General features: G+C 41.4%; 1 protein-coding gene across 1 annotated transcript in view; it reads right to left on the bottom strand.

Annotated features, from left to right (window-relative positions):
• Nucleotides 1-15,646, bottom strand: part of LOC131068317 (uncharacterized) — a 77,731-nt gene extending 62,085 nt beyond the window's left edge. Inside the window, exon 1 of the mRNA XM_058003485.2 lies at nt 15,102-15,646. Coding sequence (XP_057859468.1) covers nt 15,102-15,334 — 233 coding nt within the window. The 5' untranslated portion in view covers nt 15,335-15,646. The remainder of the gene's footprint in view (nt 1-15,101) is intronic.
• Nucleotides 15,647-15,874: the final 228 nt, after the last annotated feature.

The following is a 15,874-nucleotide window of genomic DNA, read 5'->3' as shown; positions in this document are numbered from 1 at the left end:
CTGCAACACTTCGACACCTATGCAATAATGGAGAAACCCAAATCTGTCATGTCCAAAGCTTGGCACAAGTCTTGTTTGATGGTTGTAATCAAATGTGCTGAATTGCCAGTAATGATAAAGTCATCCACGTAGAAAACAAGAAAAAGGATATCATCATCGAAGAGCTTGACATACAGATTAGTGTCAGAGGGACTGCGTTGAAAACCATGTGTAGCGTCATAAAATTGCGACCCTTCAGGAGGAGGCCTTCATCATTGTCGTCAAGCATTCAAGTCTTCTAAACCTTCTTCTTCATTCATCCATTGGAGCAACATTACAACATTCATTTGCAAGTATGTGTGTGTGTTAGGGTTTTGTCATCATTACATGCCATTTCATGCAACACTTGTGGTTACATTCAAGAAGCAAAGCAACCATCATCAACAAATTGCAGATCTACAAGGTATACATTTCCATCATTTACATTTAAGCATTTGCAGTTACTTTCTTTCAAGGTTGATTCCTCAACCGGTGTTTGACTAAGGCAAACCCCTATCCACAACCCTTCTTCCCTTCTTCTTTGTGTGTAGGTTGCAGGTGCCAGCTGTAATTGTAGATTTAGGCTTCATTTGCAAAGACGGAAAAACCCTTTTTGACTCACTGGTTTTTCGGAGGACTAGGTGCAACTTCAACAAAGTCCCGACAACTTTTCTCCAAATTTGCAAGGCAAATCCGTATCAGTCTAAACACCTCAAATCCAAAGTTACAGCGCAATCTCGAATTGGTAGCTCCTTATTTCACCCATTTTGTCTTCATTTTTTGTATAGTCAACAAATCAACTCTTCTACTTACAAAAGAGGGTAAATTGCATTGCACCCTTGCAATTCACTTAATATTCAGATCCTTGTTCACTCTAGGGTTTGGATCTAGTGAATTTAACCCCTCTTTTATAATGTAAAGTATCTCCCAAGTGAAAATCATCCTAGTGATTTCCTTTCTCTCTCCTAGGTGGGGAATCACTAGGGTTCAATTTTCCACTTTACATTTTGGTAAACCCGACGTATTACTCCATTAATTCTGGTTTTTGTTTTCAAATCTGAGTGTATGCAATTTAAAATTCAAATTTTCATTTACAAGTTTGATTTTCTTGCAAATTTTAAAAATTTAGAGGTTATTCATTAAAACCCTAATTTTTAGTTTCAAGATTGAGTTGTGAATTGTTCAATTTGGATAAATTATTTCAGATCTGAGCACTTTTTCAATTTCATAATTCAAAATTTCATCTTCAAGACAAATTTCACAATTAAATTTTAAAATTAAGTGGATAATTTCAAAAACCCTAAATTTTTTTTAATTTTTTAAAAATTGAGCTTGTGGGTTATTTACATTTTGAATTTCCCTCTTCAAATTTGGTTTCTAATTTCAATTTAAATTCGAAATTGCAATCTTAGATCAAATTTCAATCTCAAATTTAAATTTTAAAATTAAGTGGTTAATTAAACAAACCCTAGTTTTTAAATTTAAATTAACTTTTCAATTTTCAAATTTCAATCTTAGAGCTAATTTTAAATTTAAAATTAAGTGGTTCTTTTTTGCAAGGCCCTAATTTTAAATTTAATCTCTTGTGGATAGTTTCAAATTTTAATTTTAAAAAATTAAGAGGTTAATTAAAAGAGCCCTAATTTTAAAATTTAAATTAATTCCTTCAATTTTAAAATTTAAATTAATTCCTTCAATTTCAAATTTTCAAATTAAGAGGTTATTTCCACAAGACCCTAATTTTAAAAATTCAATCTCTTTTGGATAATTATAAATTTTAAATTAACAAGTTATTTTTTTTTTTACATAATCCTAATTTTCAATTTCAATTTCCTAGGAGATTGCATCATTGCTCTTTATTCTTTCAATCAATTTGTTCATTTAATTGAGTAATCATTTTTCCTAGAATTTTGCATTATTCAATTATTTTGCATGTTTCAAATTTCACAATTTCAAATTTCCAAGTCGATCTACTTTCCCTCCTTTATTCAATTTTCTATGCATGTATGAGGTGAACATTATTATGGTTAAATGACATATGAGTTTCTTCTTTGATCATAAATGAATATGGAGTTCTTATCTTATTTTTCTAATTCAATTTCAAGTTACATCAAAGATGTTCATGATGTTCCCTTTCATGCATATGATGATAATTTAGTTCTTCCTTTCATTCATAGATATGATTTACCCTCTCCCAAAATTGATCTCATTAATGAGGGTACATTGGTGCAAAAAGGGAATATGGACACTTCTTTCAAAGATCTCCCTCCTAAAGATGAATCTTTGGAGAATTGAGTTCTTTCTTCTCCTAAAAAGTACCTCCCTCATAAGAATTATTTGGTGCAAGAGGATGATATTATGGCTACTTATCCTAGTGATACCATACCTTCTTTCCATGATCTTCCCCCTAGAGATGAAGCATTCATTACATCTGATAGTCCCTTTCCTAATCACAAAGATGTCTTAGAGAAAGAAGATGAAATTGTTAGCAAAATCCTTGATTCTCTTCTTTCCCAAGATGTATCCTTAGAGAAAAAAGAACCTAGTCAAGTCAATACCATTCATGCTTCTAGTTATAAAAAGCTTAGACCTAAAAAACCTCCTAATATCCTACAAGCTACAAAATACATATGTGAAAGAACTAATATGGAAAGGGGACTAGAGGAAAAATATGGTTTTGAACTACATCACTCATTTAATGCTAACGTAAAAAAGAAAGATCCCAATATTCTTTTTACCTCTCATCCTTCCCCTCCTCATTCTACGAAACATGTTGATAGAGAACCTAATCTTGTGGAAAAGCTTCATGATATCTTAGCCAAGATTTCCCTTTGGGATTTTATTCAAACTTCACCTTCGTATCATAAGTTGATCCAAGAAGCCTTACAAAGGGTGGTTCCTCATCCTTCTAAACCAAATGATATCACATTCTCACAAGATGAATTGCCTTCTATAGAGGTTAAAAATAGAGATGATCCCCTTATGATTAGTTCTTTCATTTATGAACAAAAGATAAGAGGTACTTTAGTTGATAATGGGTCAACTCTTAACATTTGTTGTGTTGACTTATTAGATAAGATAAATTGGGATTATTCTTCTATTCAACCCGATCATCTTTGTGTGCGTGGCTTTGATAATGTTCCTAGAGAGTCACTTGGTATAGTCAAATTACCTATTAAAGTAGGGCCCATGACTTTGTCTACTCCTATTCATGTCATGCCGAACCATCTTAATTATAACCTTCTTCTAGGTAGATCGTGGATTCATGCTATGAAAGCTATGAAAGCAGTCCCTTCTACCCTTCATCACACAATCAAATTCATATATAACAATGAACTTCACTCAATAAAGGCTGATTCTAGTCCTTATAATTTCACTTATGATGAAGTAGGATATATTCCCCCCTTTAGTACTATGATTCCTTTAGCAACACCATCTCCTATCAATGATGCTTCTAAAACAAAGAATTGGGGTACAAGAGACTTTACACCCTCCTCCAATGGATACAAGATCCCTCAATCTAAGATTGAAGCCTCTGCGAAGCCTTTTGTGTCTTTTATCCAAGCTTCTAAACCAATTTTCACTTCTCCTTCTAACACATGTCTTAATAGGAGCAAATACAATGGACGAGTTCTAAGATGTGTGCAACAAAGTCTTGAAAGTCATGAGAAATCACACTTTCCTTTGTCAACATCTTCTTCTCCATTGTCTTATAAACCCACACCTTCATTCTAATTTTGAGTTACAACAAGAAAATGTGTTGACCAATCTTCTAAATTCCAACTTAATATCTCCTCTTTGTCCTAAACGAAGAAGAAAACATAAACAGCATTCTCAAACTTCTTTTTGTAAATATCATCCAACCCATGGCCATTCTACTAATGAGTGTCAATCTTTGAAAACACAAATACAACATTACATTGATTCAAGCATGTTAAAAATAACATCTGACAATGAATGGCATATTCATCATGATCATCTAAAATAACATTCAAGTTTCTATTATGTTGTTCCTCACTATGTGACATAGTTAGCCTACCTATTGGGGGCTCCTTGTCATTCATGGTGGTACAATTTCAGGTGCAATCATACTTAGCGAGCAACATAATAGTCTATTTATTCTTGCCTCTATGCTTGGGGGGCAAGAATATTCCCTTTCCTCTTTCTAAAGTTTCACTATTTTCTTTATGGAGTACATTATTCATAAACTTGATGTCCTTTCTTGCATGGAGTTATCCTTCATGTGAGCGCATGTTTGTTCCTTGGTTAGAATGTATTCCTTGCTTGAAATGGTACATCTCGTATGAGTAATCTCTCTCTAGAAATTGTGTAATTCTTCTCATTGTCCTACATTTGGGGGGCAATGATCTTTCTCTCTCTCTCTTTCTCTAAGGATCCACTCTTTCCTATTTTGTGGATGGTGTGAGTTTTATTACTTGATGCCATTCCTTGTGTGGAATTGGTGTTGTTCACTCAAGGGTTCTCTCTTATACAACCGGTGTAAGTCCTTGACTACAATCTGTTTCACAATTCGTAATTTACATCTATAATAAATTCACCCATCCCCATTGGGATAAAAAGTGAGTCATCCTTCATCAAGAATCCCTTTCACTTAGCAATAGGAGGAAGGATTGAATTATTGCTCTCTTTTTTTCTTTATTCTAGAAGATGTTATATTTGTCTAAGACAACTCCTCTTAGGGGGTAGATGTCTTTTGAACAAAGATCTCTTCTCCTCCAAGGATCTCCTTTACACTCACAGCAAGATATCTCTTTTCAACTATCTTATCCTTGCTTGAAGAGTATTCCCTCTCTTGCTTGGATCTATGACATTGTTGCATAATGGATATCTTCTTTGTGTCGAAGGTAGGTATCCTTGTTCTACTTTCCTTAAGATATCAACATTAAACTATGTTGACATCTTAAGGGGGGGAACCCACACTGCTCCTTTTGTATTATATTTCTCGCGCATTGTCTCTCTTATTTAGTGGGTCATTCTCGGAACTAGAGGGCAGCCTCTTAGAGCGAGATGTCGCCACTTTTCTCTTATACAGTGGGTCATTCTCAAAACCAGAGGGCAACCTCTTAGAGCGGGATGTCGCCACTTTTCTCTTATGCAGGGTGATTATTCTCGAAACCAGGGCATAGTCTCTTAGAGCAAGATGTCACGCCTTTCTTGACATTTGTACTATACATCTTATACAGGTTGTAGCATACTCGGGCATAGACTCCTATGAGGTGTTTCGAACCTCACTTGCACACACGCACACGAGGTTGAGTGTGTTTTGCCAATAAAGTGTAATTCAATGCATTGCAGAATTAATGGACATGACAAAATACAACATGACAAAATATAAAGAAACTAAAATCTTCATTGATTCATAATAATGTCAGTACAATGACAATGACCATACTAACCCTGTCTCCATGACCAAGGACTCGCTAATATATAAAGGTGACCGGTCAGTTACCCGATGTCAACTGTTGACAACCGACGGGTTAACTGCCGTCATTAACTCTAATTACATTAAATGTCTTATTGCTTAATTACCCGACAACATCATCCCCCCCAAAAAAAGAAATGTCGTCTCTGGACGACAGACAACAAAATGGGAATGATATGCCTACAACAGATAACAACTACGAACCCCACAAAATAACAACTACACACAAACTACTGAGGGGGTAAGGGAGGCGTCCCTGATGGTGGAGGGGCTGAGGCTGCTACTGCCAACTGCTCCCGAAGCTGTACCACCTGGTCGGTCCGGTATTGGAGGTCCTGCTCAACCTGCAACTGCCGCTCCCGGGAACTCCTCACTCGAAACACTGCCTCCATCAATTCCTAATGCTTCGCCTCCAACTCGGCTGCCAAGGTAGCAACTCTCGATTCTGCTGAGGCTCTCTCATTTGACTGCACTGCCAACTGTGCCTTCACGGCACTCAATTCTCCTCTCATGGTGGCAAGGATCTCATCTGTACTCCTAGCATGGGTGCGCTGCTGCTCTAACTCTGTCTCCAATGCAGGGATGCGAGTGGCCAACTCCTCCTGAGCCCTATCCGCCCTGAGCTAAGTCTCTCGAAGCTCGAGATACCTATCTCGTATAGCCTGCTCAATCCGTCTGACCACAGACTGTGTCTGACTCCCTCCGGCCACCTCCTGGCTCTGCCACTCTGCTCGCATCTCTGGAAGATCAAGCGTCGGCCATCCATGCTCCTCAAAACACTGCTGAAATGCCACTGCTACTTCAGATGTAGCAAATGCAAGGAGTCTCCGCAAAGTGAGCTGTCCGACAGACTCCTCTACTGTCGAGGCAACCAGTAACTGAACCTCCTCCATCCTGGCTAAGAACTGCACCATGGCAGTAGGTCTCCCCTCTCCAATCCATCCAACCTGATGTTGTTGCTGCGGTGATACCGCCCCCACCTCCACCAACGGTGTCTTTCTATCACCCTGCTTTCTAGTGCCACTGTCCAAGTCGATAACCCCTGGAGGTGAAGGAATACAAGGGTAGGAAGGTGTAGGTGGTGCCTGCCTGCGTGGGGATGAAGGTGGAGCCGCATATCTGTCTAGCCATGAATCGACATCGTCCCCCGCCGGCCTCTCCTCAACCGTCCTCTGGGCCTCCTCTGTCCTAGGTTCCGTTAGGGTGACGGGCATGCGTACTGGTGCAATCGCTGGTGTCGTCATCTTGGCTGTGACTGGCGATGGCTGGACTAGTGGAGGCTGAGGATGCATCTGACCAAACCCAGGTATGGGGATGGTAGAGATGGTACCCACTGTGACTCCAGATGATGCCAATGGTCCTCCCTCTCCTCCGACAGTCAGGAATGCTGGAGTAAATACCCCCTGGTCGGTCCTGCCAGCTCCCCCTCCAGGCATTCCACGATGCCGCCTCGATACACTTGCCAACAATACTGTCTGAGTGGTGGGAGTCTCCTGCGGCGGTACTGGCTGCTCGGTCTGTGAAAGCCTGAAGGTGCTATCTTCCTCTGAATCATCCGACCCCTCACTTTCCTCCTCACTAGTGCCATGTCGTCCTGAATCCGTGTCACTGGCCGACACCATTACGTGGACCTGTCTCCTCCTCTTCCTGCTAGTCTGTCCCTCGGCGGTAATCAAAATATCCAGCTCTGACCAATAAAATATAGCTGGCTTAAGGGAGTCGATGCTATCCCGCGACTGCCATCCTCTACGGTGTGGTGGCACCTGTACCCGCACGGAATCTAAAAATAATCCGATAGCGTGATGTGACATATAAAATACTTTATGTTTCAGCATCATACAGTCATGGGCTCTGTCTGACAATAGACTGGCCCAATCATACATCGTGCCCTTTCTGAGTCCTGCCATCAATGAGATCATAGGTACTGTTGCGTCCGACGCTTTGCTGGCGCCAGTTAGCCTGCTCTGTACTACGTCAAGTAAACATTGCCAAATGCCAGATTTTAAAAATGTCTTCTTCAGACCTCTTCCCTTTGGATCCAGGATGCAACTCCATTCTTCTGTAGTCAAGTTGTCCCTACACATTTCTTTTAATAGCTAGGTTCTTCTTTCCTCGGACAACTTTGTTACCTTTTTGTCAATCTTTTTACCCTTGTCAGGAATGCCAAATACTCTCTCAAAATCATCAAAGTTAAATGAAACAATGATGTCAGCGTGCTGGAAATTGAATGACGATGTGCGAAGTTCAGGATCATATGTTTTAATCATTTGTCGTAGGCAGGGTTCGAATTCCTTAATATTAAAAATGGGCATCTGAATAGCATCATGGACCCTAGCTTTTGTTAATTCAATTTTTACCTCAATATCTAACGGGCTCATGGCATTTTCCCACCATTTCCTGCACACCGTTCTAGCAAAACCCTCGAATAGAATTGTATCTGCGGTGACCTGCGTAACTCTTCCCTTTCCTGCATCCTGTGCAATTGTTTTGCCCTTGCCTTGGTTGCCCATTGCTACAGCAGGTTTCTTTCTGGCTTCCTTCTTGGTTTGCTCTTCTCTTTCTTGCAATTTCTTCCTCCAGTCTAGCTTTTTCAATCCCTTAGGTTTAGTCGCCATTAATCAAAATAAAATAAAAATTCCTTGTCTGGGGTTCAATTTGTAATTGTTTCGAGCCTTAACTGTCTTTCGTTTTGTACGGATTTGCCTTGCTAATGTGGTACAGCTGATTTGATTGTACGGCTATCACCCGACAATTTTCTAACTGCCAAGTAGCTGATTTGTCCGTACGGACGTCTTTATAACCCGACAATTTTCTAACTTGGCAATTTCCTGAGTATTCATGCCATATAAAACACTTAATGAAAAAAATAAAATAAAATAACTTTTAACTTTTTTTTCTGTACGTCCCTTCTTTTTTAACTCAAATTCGTACGTCTGTACGGCCTTTTCCGTACGTCTATATGGCCTTTTTCCGTACGGCCGCACGGTTTTTTAAAAATTAAAATTAAAAATGTTGTACCGTACGGCCGTACAAACCCACTATACGGTTATTTCCGTACGACAGCATATATATATTAATTTTCCGTTTTTTTTTCCTACGGCACCGTACGGGGTCGTACGGACCTACCGTATGGTCATTTCCATACGACCACACTTACCTATCTGCCTAGGCAGACCTCTTCTCTTGCCTCCGTTGGTGATAGATTTTCAACTTGGAGCCATTTACAGCATCAGGCACCTCCATCCCGTCCATCGTCCACAGCTTGATGGCTCCATTCGCACCAACTTCGCGAATCTTAAAGGGACCTAGCCATTTTACCCTGAACTTGCCTGGCTTAGTTTCATTTCGACCATTAAACTTCAATACCAATTGCCCCGGGGTGAACTGCATCCTTCTTAAATGTTTGTCGTGCCAGGCTTTCCGTCGTTGCTGAGCTGTCTCCGTCGCCCACTATGCCATCGTCCGTCTTTCATCCAACTTATTCAGGGTGTATAGTCTCTCCCGGAGACTTTCCATGTCGCCTAACCTGTTGTCAATGGCAATTCTGAGACTTGGCACCATGAATTCCACTGGCACCACAACCTCCTGGCCGTACATTAATTGGAATGGTGTCTGCCCAGTTGTTACCTTGTAAGTTGTTCGGTACGCCCAAAGTACCGACGGTAGATGCTCCTCCAAGTCTTCCTTCTCAACCCCGCAGGACTTATAAATTACTGACACCATGATTTTGTTGGTCGCCTCAGCCTGGCCGTTTGCCCGAGGATAGTACGGACTTGATAGAGAATGGAAAATTTTGAATTCGGTTGTCAACAATCGGATAATGTGGTTTACGAAGTGCCCTCCTCTATCACTTGTCAACTGTATAGGTATTCCGTACCAGGTGATAATCTGTTCATAAATGAATCTCGTCGTACTAACGGCGGAGTTGTCTGCCAAGGCCCTCGCTTCGACCCATTTGGTCAAGTATTCGATCGCCACGACAATGTATCTACATTGTCGGGCCCGGCTTGGTTTCAACGGACCAATGAAGTCTAACCCCCATCTTTCGAACAGCTCTTGAGCATTCGACGGGTTGAGTGGCATAAAATCCCTCTTTAACGGTCGTCCAGCGCATTGACATGTATCACAACTTGTCACCCATTCTCTGGCGTCATTATGCATTGTCGGCCACCATAAGCCTGCTAGTAAGACTTTCCTTGCCGTCATGTCCAGTCCCATGTGTCCTCTTGCGACCCCTTCATGTGCTTCTCTCAGGACTCCTGGGATTTCCTCTTCCAAGACACATCGTCGTAGGATCTGGTCAGGTCCCATCTTGTAGAGAAGGCCATTTATAAGTTGGAACGTTCTGCTTCTTAGTACAAGTTTTCGTCTTTCGCCTGACGACATTTCCTTAGGAAATTTTGAAGTTGACAGGTATTCGCCCACACTCGTGTACTAGGCTGTCGTTCATTCAGATCCCTCTGCTCCAAGAAGTATCGCAAGCTGTTGTGATCTGTTCGCACAACAAACTTTGCTCCGACGAGGTACTGCCAAAACTTCGCCAGTGCGTGTATGATGGCGAGCATCTCCTTGTCGTAGATGGAATATAACCACTCAACTCCCGAGAGCTTCCAGCTCTCGAACGCAATGGGGTGACGGTCTTGCATCAACACTGCTCCAATGCCTTCACCCGAGACATCACACTCCAAGATGAAAGGGCGAGTGAAGTCCGGTAGTGTCAGAACCGGACACGTGCTCATCACTTCTTTTAGTTTGTCGAAGGTCTGTTGCGCCTGCACATTCCAATGGAAGGATCCTTTCTTTGTCAGATCTGTCAGTGGTGCCCCAAGTTGTGAAAATCCTTTCACAAACCTTCTATAATAATTGCACAAACCAAAAAATCCGCGCAACTCCGAGAGTGTCTTTGGTGGAGGCCAATCCAAAATGGCCTGAATCTTTTCTTGGTGAACTTGTACCCCCTGGGCGCTGATGACATGACCCAAGTATAGGACCTCGGTCATTCCAAATTCACATTTGGATCTTTTGGCATACAGTGATTGTGATTCCATAATCCCCAATACTTCATCTAAATGCCCCATATGTTCCTTCCAGGTCTTGCTGTAGATGAGTATGTCATCGAAGAATACCAATAGGAACTTACGCAATTGCTTGTTGAAGATGTGGTTCATGCAAGACTGAAAAGTGGCCGAAGCATTGGTTAATCCAAACGGCATGACCAAGAAGTCATAGTGTCCGTAATGGCAACGAAAGGCCGTCTTTTCCACATCTTGCTCCCTCATACGGATCTGATGGTAGCCGAAATGGAGATCAATCTTGGAGAAATAGATTGCACCATGTAGTTCGTCCAGTAGCTCATCGATCCTGGGAATGGGGTACCTATTCTTGATAGTCTTCTTGTTTAGTGCATGATAATCGACACACATTCTGAGAGTCTCGTCCTTCTTCTTCACCAGTACCACCGAGGACGCAAAGGGGCTAGAACTTGGCTTGATCCATCCCTTATCGAGGAGTTCCTAGATCATTTTCTCTATCTCATCTTTGAACTTCTTCGAGTGGCGATAGGGTGTGGTGATAATGGGTTTTGTTCCCTCCTCCAACTCGATGGTGTGCTCAAACCCTCTATGTGGGGGTATACCAGGTGGAATATCAGCGAAGACCAAACTATGCCCATCCAGAACCGACTAAAGTTCCCCATCCTGATAGTGAATCGATTGCCCTTTCACAGGTTTTGTTGAGATCAAGCAATGTGTTGCCCAGACTACGTCATCATGTCTAAAGATGGCTTCCATCCTTTTGGCAGAAATCTCCCTTGGGCCGCCATTCGACATTCCCCTAAGAACTACCTTCCTGCCATCAACCTCGAATGAGAACTCCATCCGTTTGAAAATCTGTGTGTACTGGTCGAGGGTCTCCATCCATTGAATGCCCAATATAACATCCGTGTCATCCAGATCCACAACAAAGAAATCATCGGTCACCATGTAATTTCCCATGGTGATACTCAGTTGCGGAACCAGGTGAGTGCATGATAGGAGATTGCCTCTTGCCATCTTGACATCGAACCCTTCATGTTCCTTCGTACACAAGCCCCTACGGTTGACGAGTGACGAGTTTATGAAGTTGAGCGAGGCTCCACTATCGAGCATAACAAGAACTCATTGCCCTTGGAGTGTACCACGTACTCTAAATACACTGCACCTTGGGGTACCCGCCAGTGTGGCGATGACAGCCCCCCTCCAAACCAATATGGAGATTCTCTCTGCCAGGCTGGTTTCTTCGGTATATTCTTCCCTTGGGGTTTTGCTTTCTTCCTGCTCCTCTTCTCCATCAGACATTACTTCAATATAGTGAATCTTTCCTTTGCCTAAACATCGGTGGCCCGGTTCCCATGGTTCTTTGCAGGTGAAACACAGCTTCTTCCTTCTGAGTTCCTATCTTGTGGCTTCATCGAGCGATGACCCCTTCGGATAAGGTTTATTATCCTTCTCCTTCGAAACGAAAGGTGGTTTGGTAGGTGCAAAACTTCTGGAAGAAGAGGATGTTGCCATGTTGCAGGCCTTTTTTATTACTTCTGTGAGCGTGCTGGGGTTGAACCCTTTCACCCAACCTTTCAGTGGTTCCATCAATCCGTCTATGAACAAGACCACCAATCTCCGCTCTGAGATGTTGATCACCAACACAGATAGTCTCTAGAATTCTATGATGTAACTGTCCACAGATCCCGACTGCTTTAGTTGCGCCAACTCCTTGAAATTGAGTTCTGGGTCCTTCCCGTCAAATCGATCTATGAGCTTCTCTGTGAATTCAACATAGGAAGTTATCTGGTCATGGCCAAGAGTGACCATTCCATGATGCCACCATTCATGCGCGACCCCTTCCAGGTGGAGTGCTGCAAACTTGATAGCTTCATCTTCAAGCATCGGGTTGAGTTGGAAGTAAGTATCTGCCTTTTGAACCCAGGCACGTGCGGAGGTCGCTCCGGCCCCATCAAAGGATGACAAGTTGATCTTGCCAACCTTTCGTTTGATGTCATTGTTATAGTGTCCATAATGGCCCCAACTTCTGCCGCCCTAGTATTTCATCCGGAGCTCTACATAATCCTTGAAGGATATGTCCCCTTTGAGATTTGCATCCCTCCAATCTTGACTCAACTGTGCTTGCATCTCCTGAAAGGTGGGTTCTGGCTCCCCCCGTGGTGCTTCAGATTTTTGAGGAAAAGTCGGCATCAGCGGCCGTGAATGTGAGCGTTGGACGTTTGACCTTCCCGTGACCGAATCATCGCCCTGTCCATTCTGTTCTCCATTCGTTTTTCCCAAGGCCAATTGTCGTAAGGTTTCCTCCATGATTTGTTGTCGTTGCTCTCCTCTGGTTAGGGTGTCGTTGAGTTGAGCTTGGCTTTTGGTTAGCTCCCTTAATAGTGCCATGACTTCTCTTGTAGGGTCCTGTGGTTCGCCCATTCAATCAGCTGAAAAGTACCTCCTTCTGGTGTACACTTGCATCCGCTACACGACAGGCTGGCAAGATCACAAGCTCCGATACCACTGTAATGTTCCCAAACTATTCAAAACGAGCCGTACGGTGGTGCATTAGCAAGGCCGCACGAAGTGGAGTGGAGGGGGGTTGTTGTACGATGGAGAGGCCATACGGTGAAGAGGTCGTACGGTGGTGTGAGGTTGGATGACCGTACGGTGAAGGGAAGTCGTACGGTGGTGTGGGGTGGAGGGCGTACGGTGGAGAGGAAGGGAGTGCACGGTGTGAGTGTCGTACGGTGTAAGGGCCATATGGTGATGCCAAACAGACCGTACGGTGGAACACAAGAGGGTCGTACGGTGGTGGGGAAGGTGTGCGGTGTGGCCAAAAGGAGGCTGTACGGAGGTGACAAGGTGGTCTTTCGGTGGTGCAGAGGTACGGTGAGCTTGTGTGGTGACTTCCCGGAGAACCGGATCAACCAGAGACGCAGCGGTCGAAGTAAACAATGATAAAATTCTAGATTTGCCAGATCCGGAACGATTACAATGATAGAATAGGGTGAGCGGTGATCCTCACCGAAACTGCAAATACCAAATAGGGAGGATCTTTCACCTCCGAAATGGCGGAAACAAAACTCCAACAGGAATTCGCACAATAGAGAAAAGATACCAAAAATTCGCATATCCCCAACAATGACTAACACGGCCAAATATATGGGCTCCGGGAAACTTCCCGAAGGGTTACAAACGGGCCGACATGACCAACCAAAACTTGCCTAATCTAATTAAATAAAAGGGCTCGAAATATTTGTTATTAAATTTGGGCCTTACAACAAAGTAATTAGATTTATTATTTAATTACATCGGGGATATCACATAAAGTCTCACGTCCCAGTGATATCCAAAGTAAATCAGACGCTCAGGTCATCAAATGTAAGTCCCTTGTGATTCCAACAAAATCACATCACACCGCAAGAGCTTATCCACAAGTAGAGACCCTACATACAAGAACCTTGGAGCTACTCCGATTCATCCTTCTGTGAGATCTCAGCATTCGGGGAAGCTTTGTTCAAGAGAGGATAAGATACCTTGGTATTTTATTTTGTGTTCGCATGTGCATGAAAAACACATCAACAATACCCCCTTCTCTTCAATAGTCACAACCCTTATTATTCCTTTTGATTATGTTAATTAATCTTTTTTTGGGGAAACTGCGGGTATATGACTAATGAATGATAAAAATTAATATTTTAATATTATGCTGTTCTTCACTACCTTATATTATGCTTGGATCTGCTGCAGCGTATCTCCAGTAATTTATGATCAGCGATTAATATCCTTTCAAAGCCCACAGAACTATATGGGCATCAAAAAAAAATTAGTTTAAGATCTTGAAGTTTGGGCAGGGGCATTACAATCAAGTTGCAGAGAAAAAGTAAAATGTTGGGAGCACTTGTCTTTTGTGAATTGGGTGGACAATAATTTTAACATCTGCTGATAAATTATCAAATCATGAAACAGTATAGTTTCCTTTAACAAGAGAACTTCCTTCCAAAGGATTGATTAATAAAATGAGGGTTCTGTACGTTTGCACTTGCCTAGGCTTTACTTGTTTTGGTCTCACCCCTCCTATTTGGTTCCATTACTTCCTAGATTTAGTTTTTGACAGTATGTTTAGCATTTGGATTCAGATTTTCTTTCAGCACTCATAATTATCTTATGTAATTCGTCATTGGTGCAAACCATATTTCTTACTTTATAGTAAAACCATAATAAATTCTGAGGTTTTCAGCTACTCAAGACCAAGAAAGTATCAGGATTCTACGCAATTTAGACTTCTTAATTTACAGTAAAAGCATAAAAAATTAATAGGTTTTCTGCAACTCAAGACCAAGAAAAGATCAGCTTTCAATAAATTTTAGACTTCTTACGTGCAAGAACTCGGTTCTTTTATTACTCGCTTCTTTAAGAACTCGCTTCTAAACCAAAAAGATGTAAAAAGAAAACAGAATATCTATCGTTTTCAACTATTCGTTCAAATGGCAATATATGTTTGAAATAAAGATGATCGAGACTTCAATTCCCTTCTGATTAGAAGTCCAACTCCGTGAAAATATAGATGAAAAACGTAACGCATAGATTTGATTACATTGTAAAAGTATAATACTAACCTAATGCTGAGATCATCTCGAGGTTTTCCACTTCTAAAAGTGCGAACAGGAATCCCAAAAGCAGGCGAAAATCGGAGTGGGGGTGTCTGCGACTGAGACTGGACTAACCAATGCAAATGAAATCTCTGTGCTGGATTGACAGAGGATCTCAGTCCATGACCAACATAAGGCTGTGTGATTTGCTTCAATGGTGACAAAATAGACTTCGTGGAGTATGCCCTCCTCATTGCCATTATCAGTTCAAAATGCACCTCTCCTCAACTACAGTAATTCTTCAGACTCTGGGGAATTGGGAATGCTTAAACCCTAAGCACTGCGCTGTTAAACTTGAAAATACGAAGCATATGAACAGATCGGTTGGAAGAAAATTTAAGAAGAAAAAGATTTTCGGACGAATTGACCACGACCCGAGCAAATTAAATTTGAGTTTTCAGCATTAATTCTGAAATTAGAATAAGATTTTCTTGCTCTGAAAATAAAGAAAGTTTTCTTGGATAGTAAGTAGTCTGATGAAAATTAATAATAAGTTATTAAATGGTATTTCTATTTTTATGTTGTCCTATATCCTTCTTTAAATAGTAGTTGATAAATTGAATAAGATATTTTTAAATTAATTTCTATTTTGTCATAAATGTTAATTTGTAACTCTTTATGAATAAATTGATTCATTAAAATTATTTTTCTGAAAAATTGTCATGAATGTTAATTTGTAACTTAAGTAAGCTAACCAATTAAGATTCTTTTCTTAAAATAGTTTCCACAAGTCATGAATA

This window comes from Cryptomeria japonica, chromosome 11, assembly GCF_030272615.1.
Source record: "Cryptomeria japonica chromosome 11, Sugi_1.0, whole genome shotgun sequence".
NCBI lineage: Eukaryota > Viridiplantae > Streptophyta > Pinopsida > Cupressales > Cupressaceae > Cryptomeria > Cryptomeria japonica.
The sequence above is the reverse complement of the archived record's forward strand: the minus strand, read 5'-3'. Positions and strand labels throughout refer to the sequence as shown.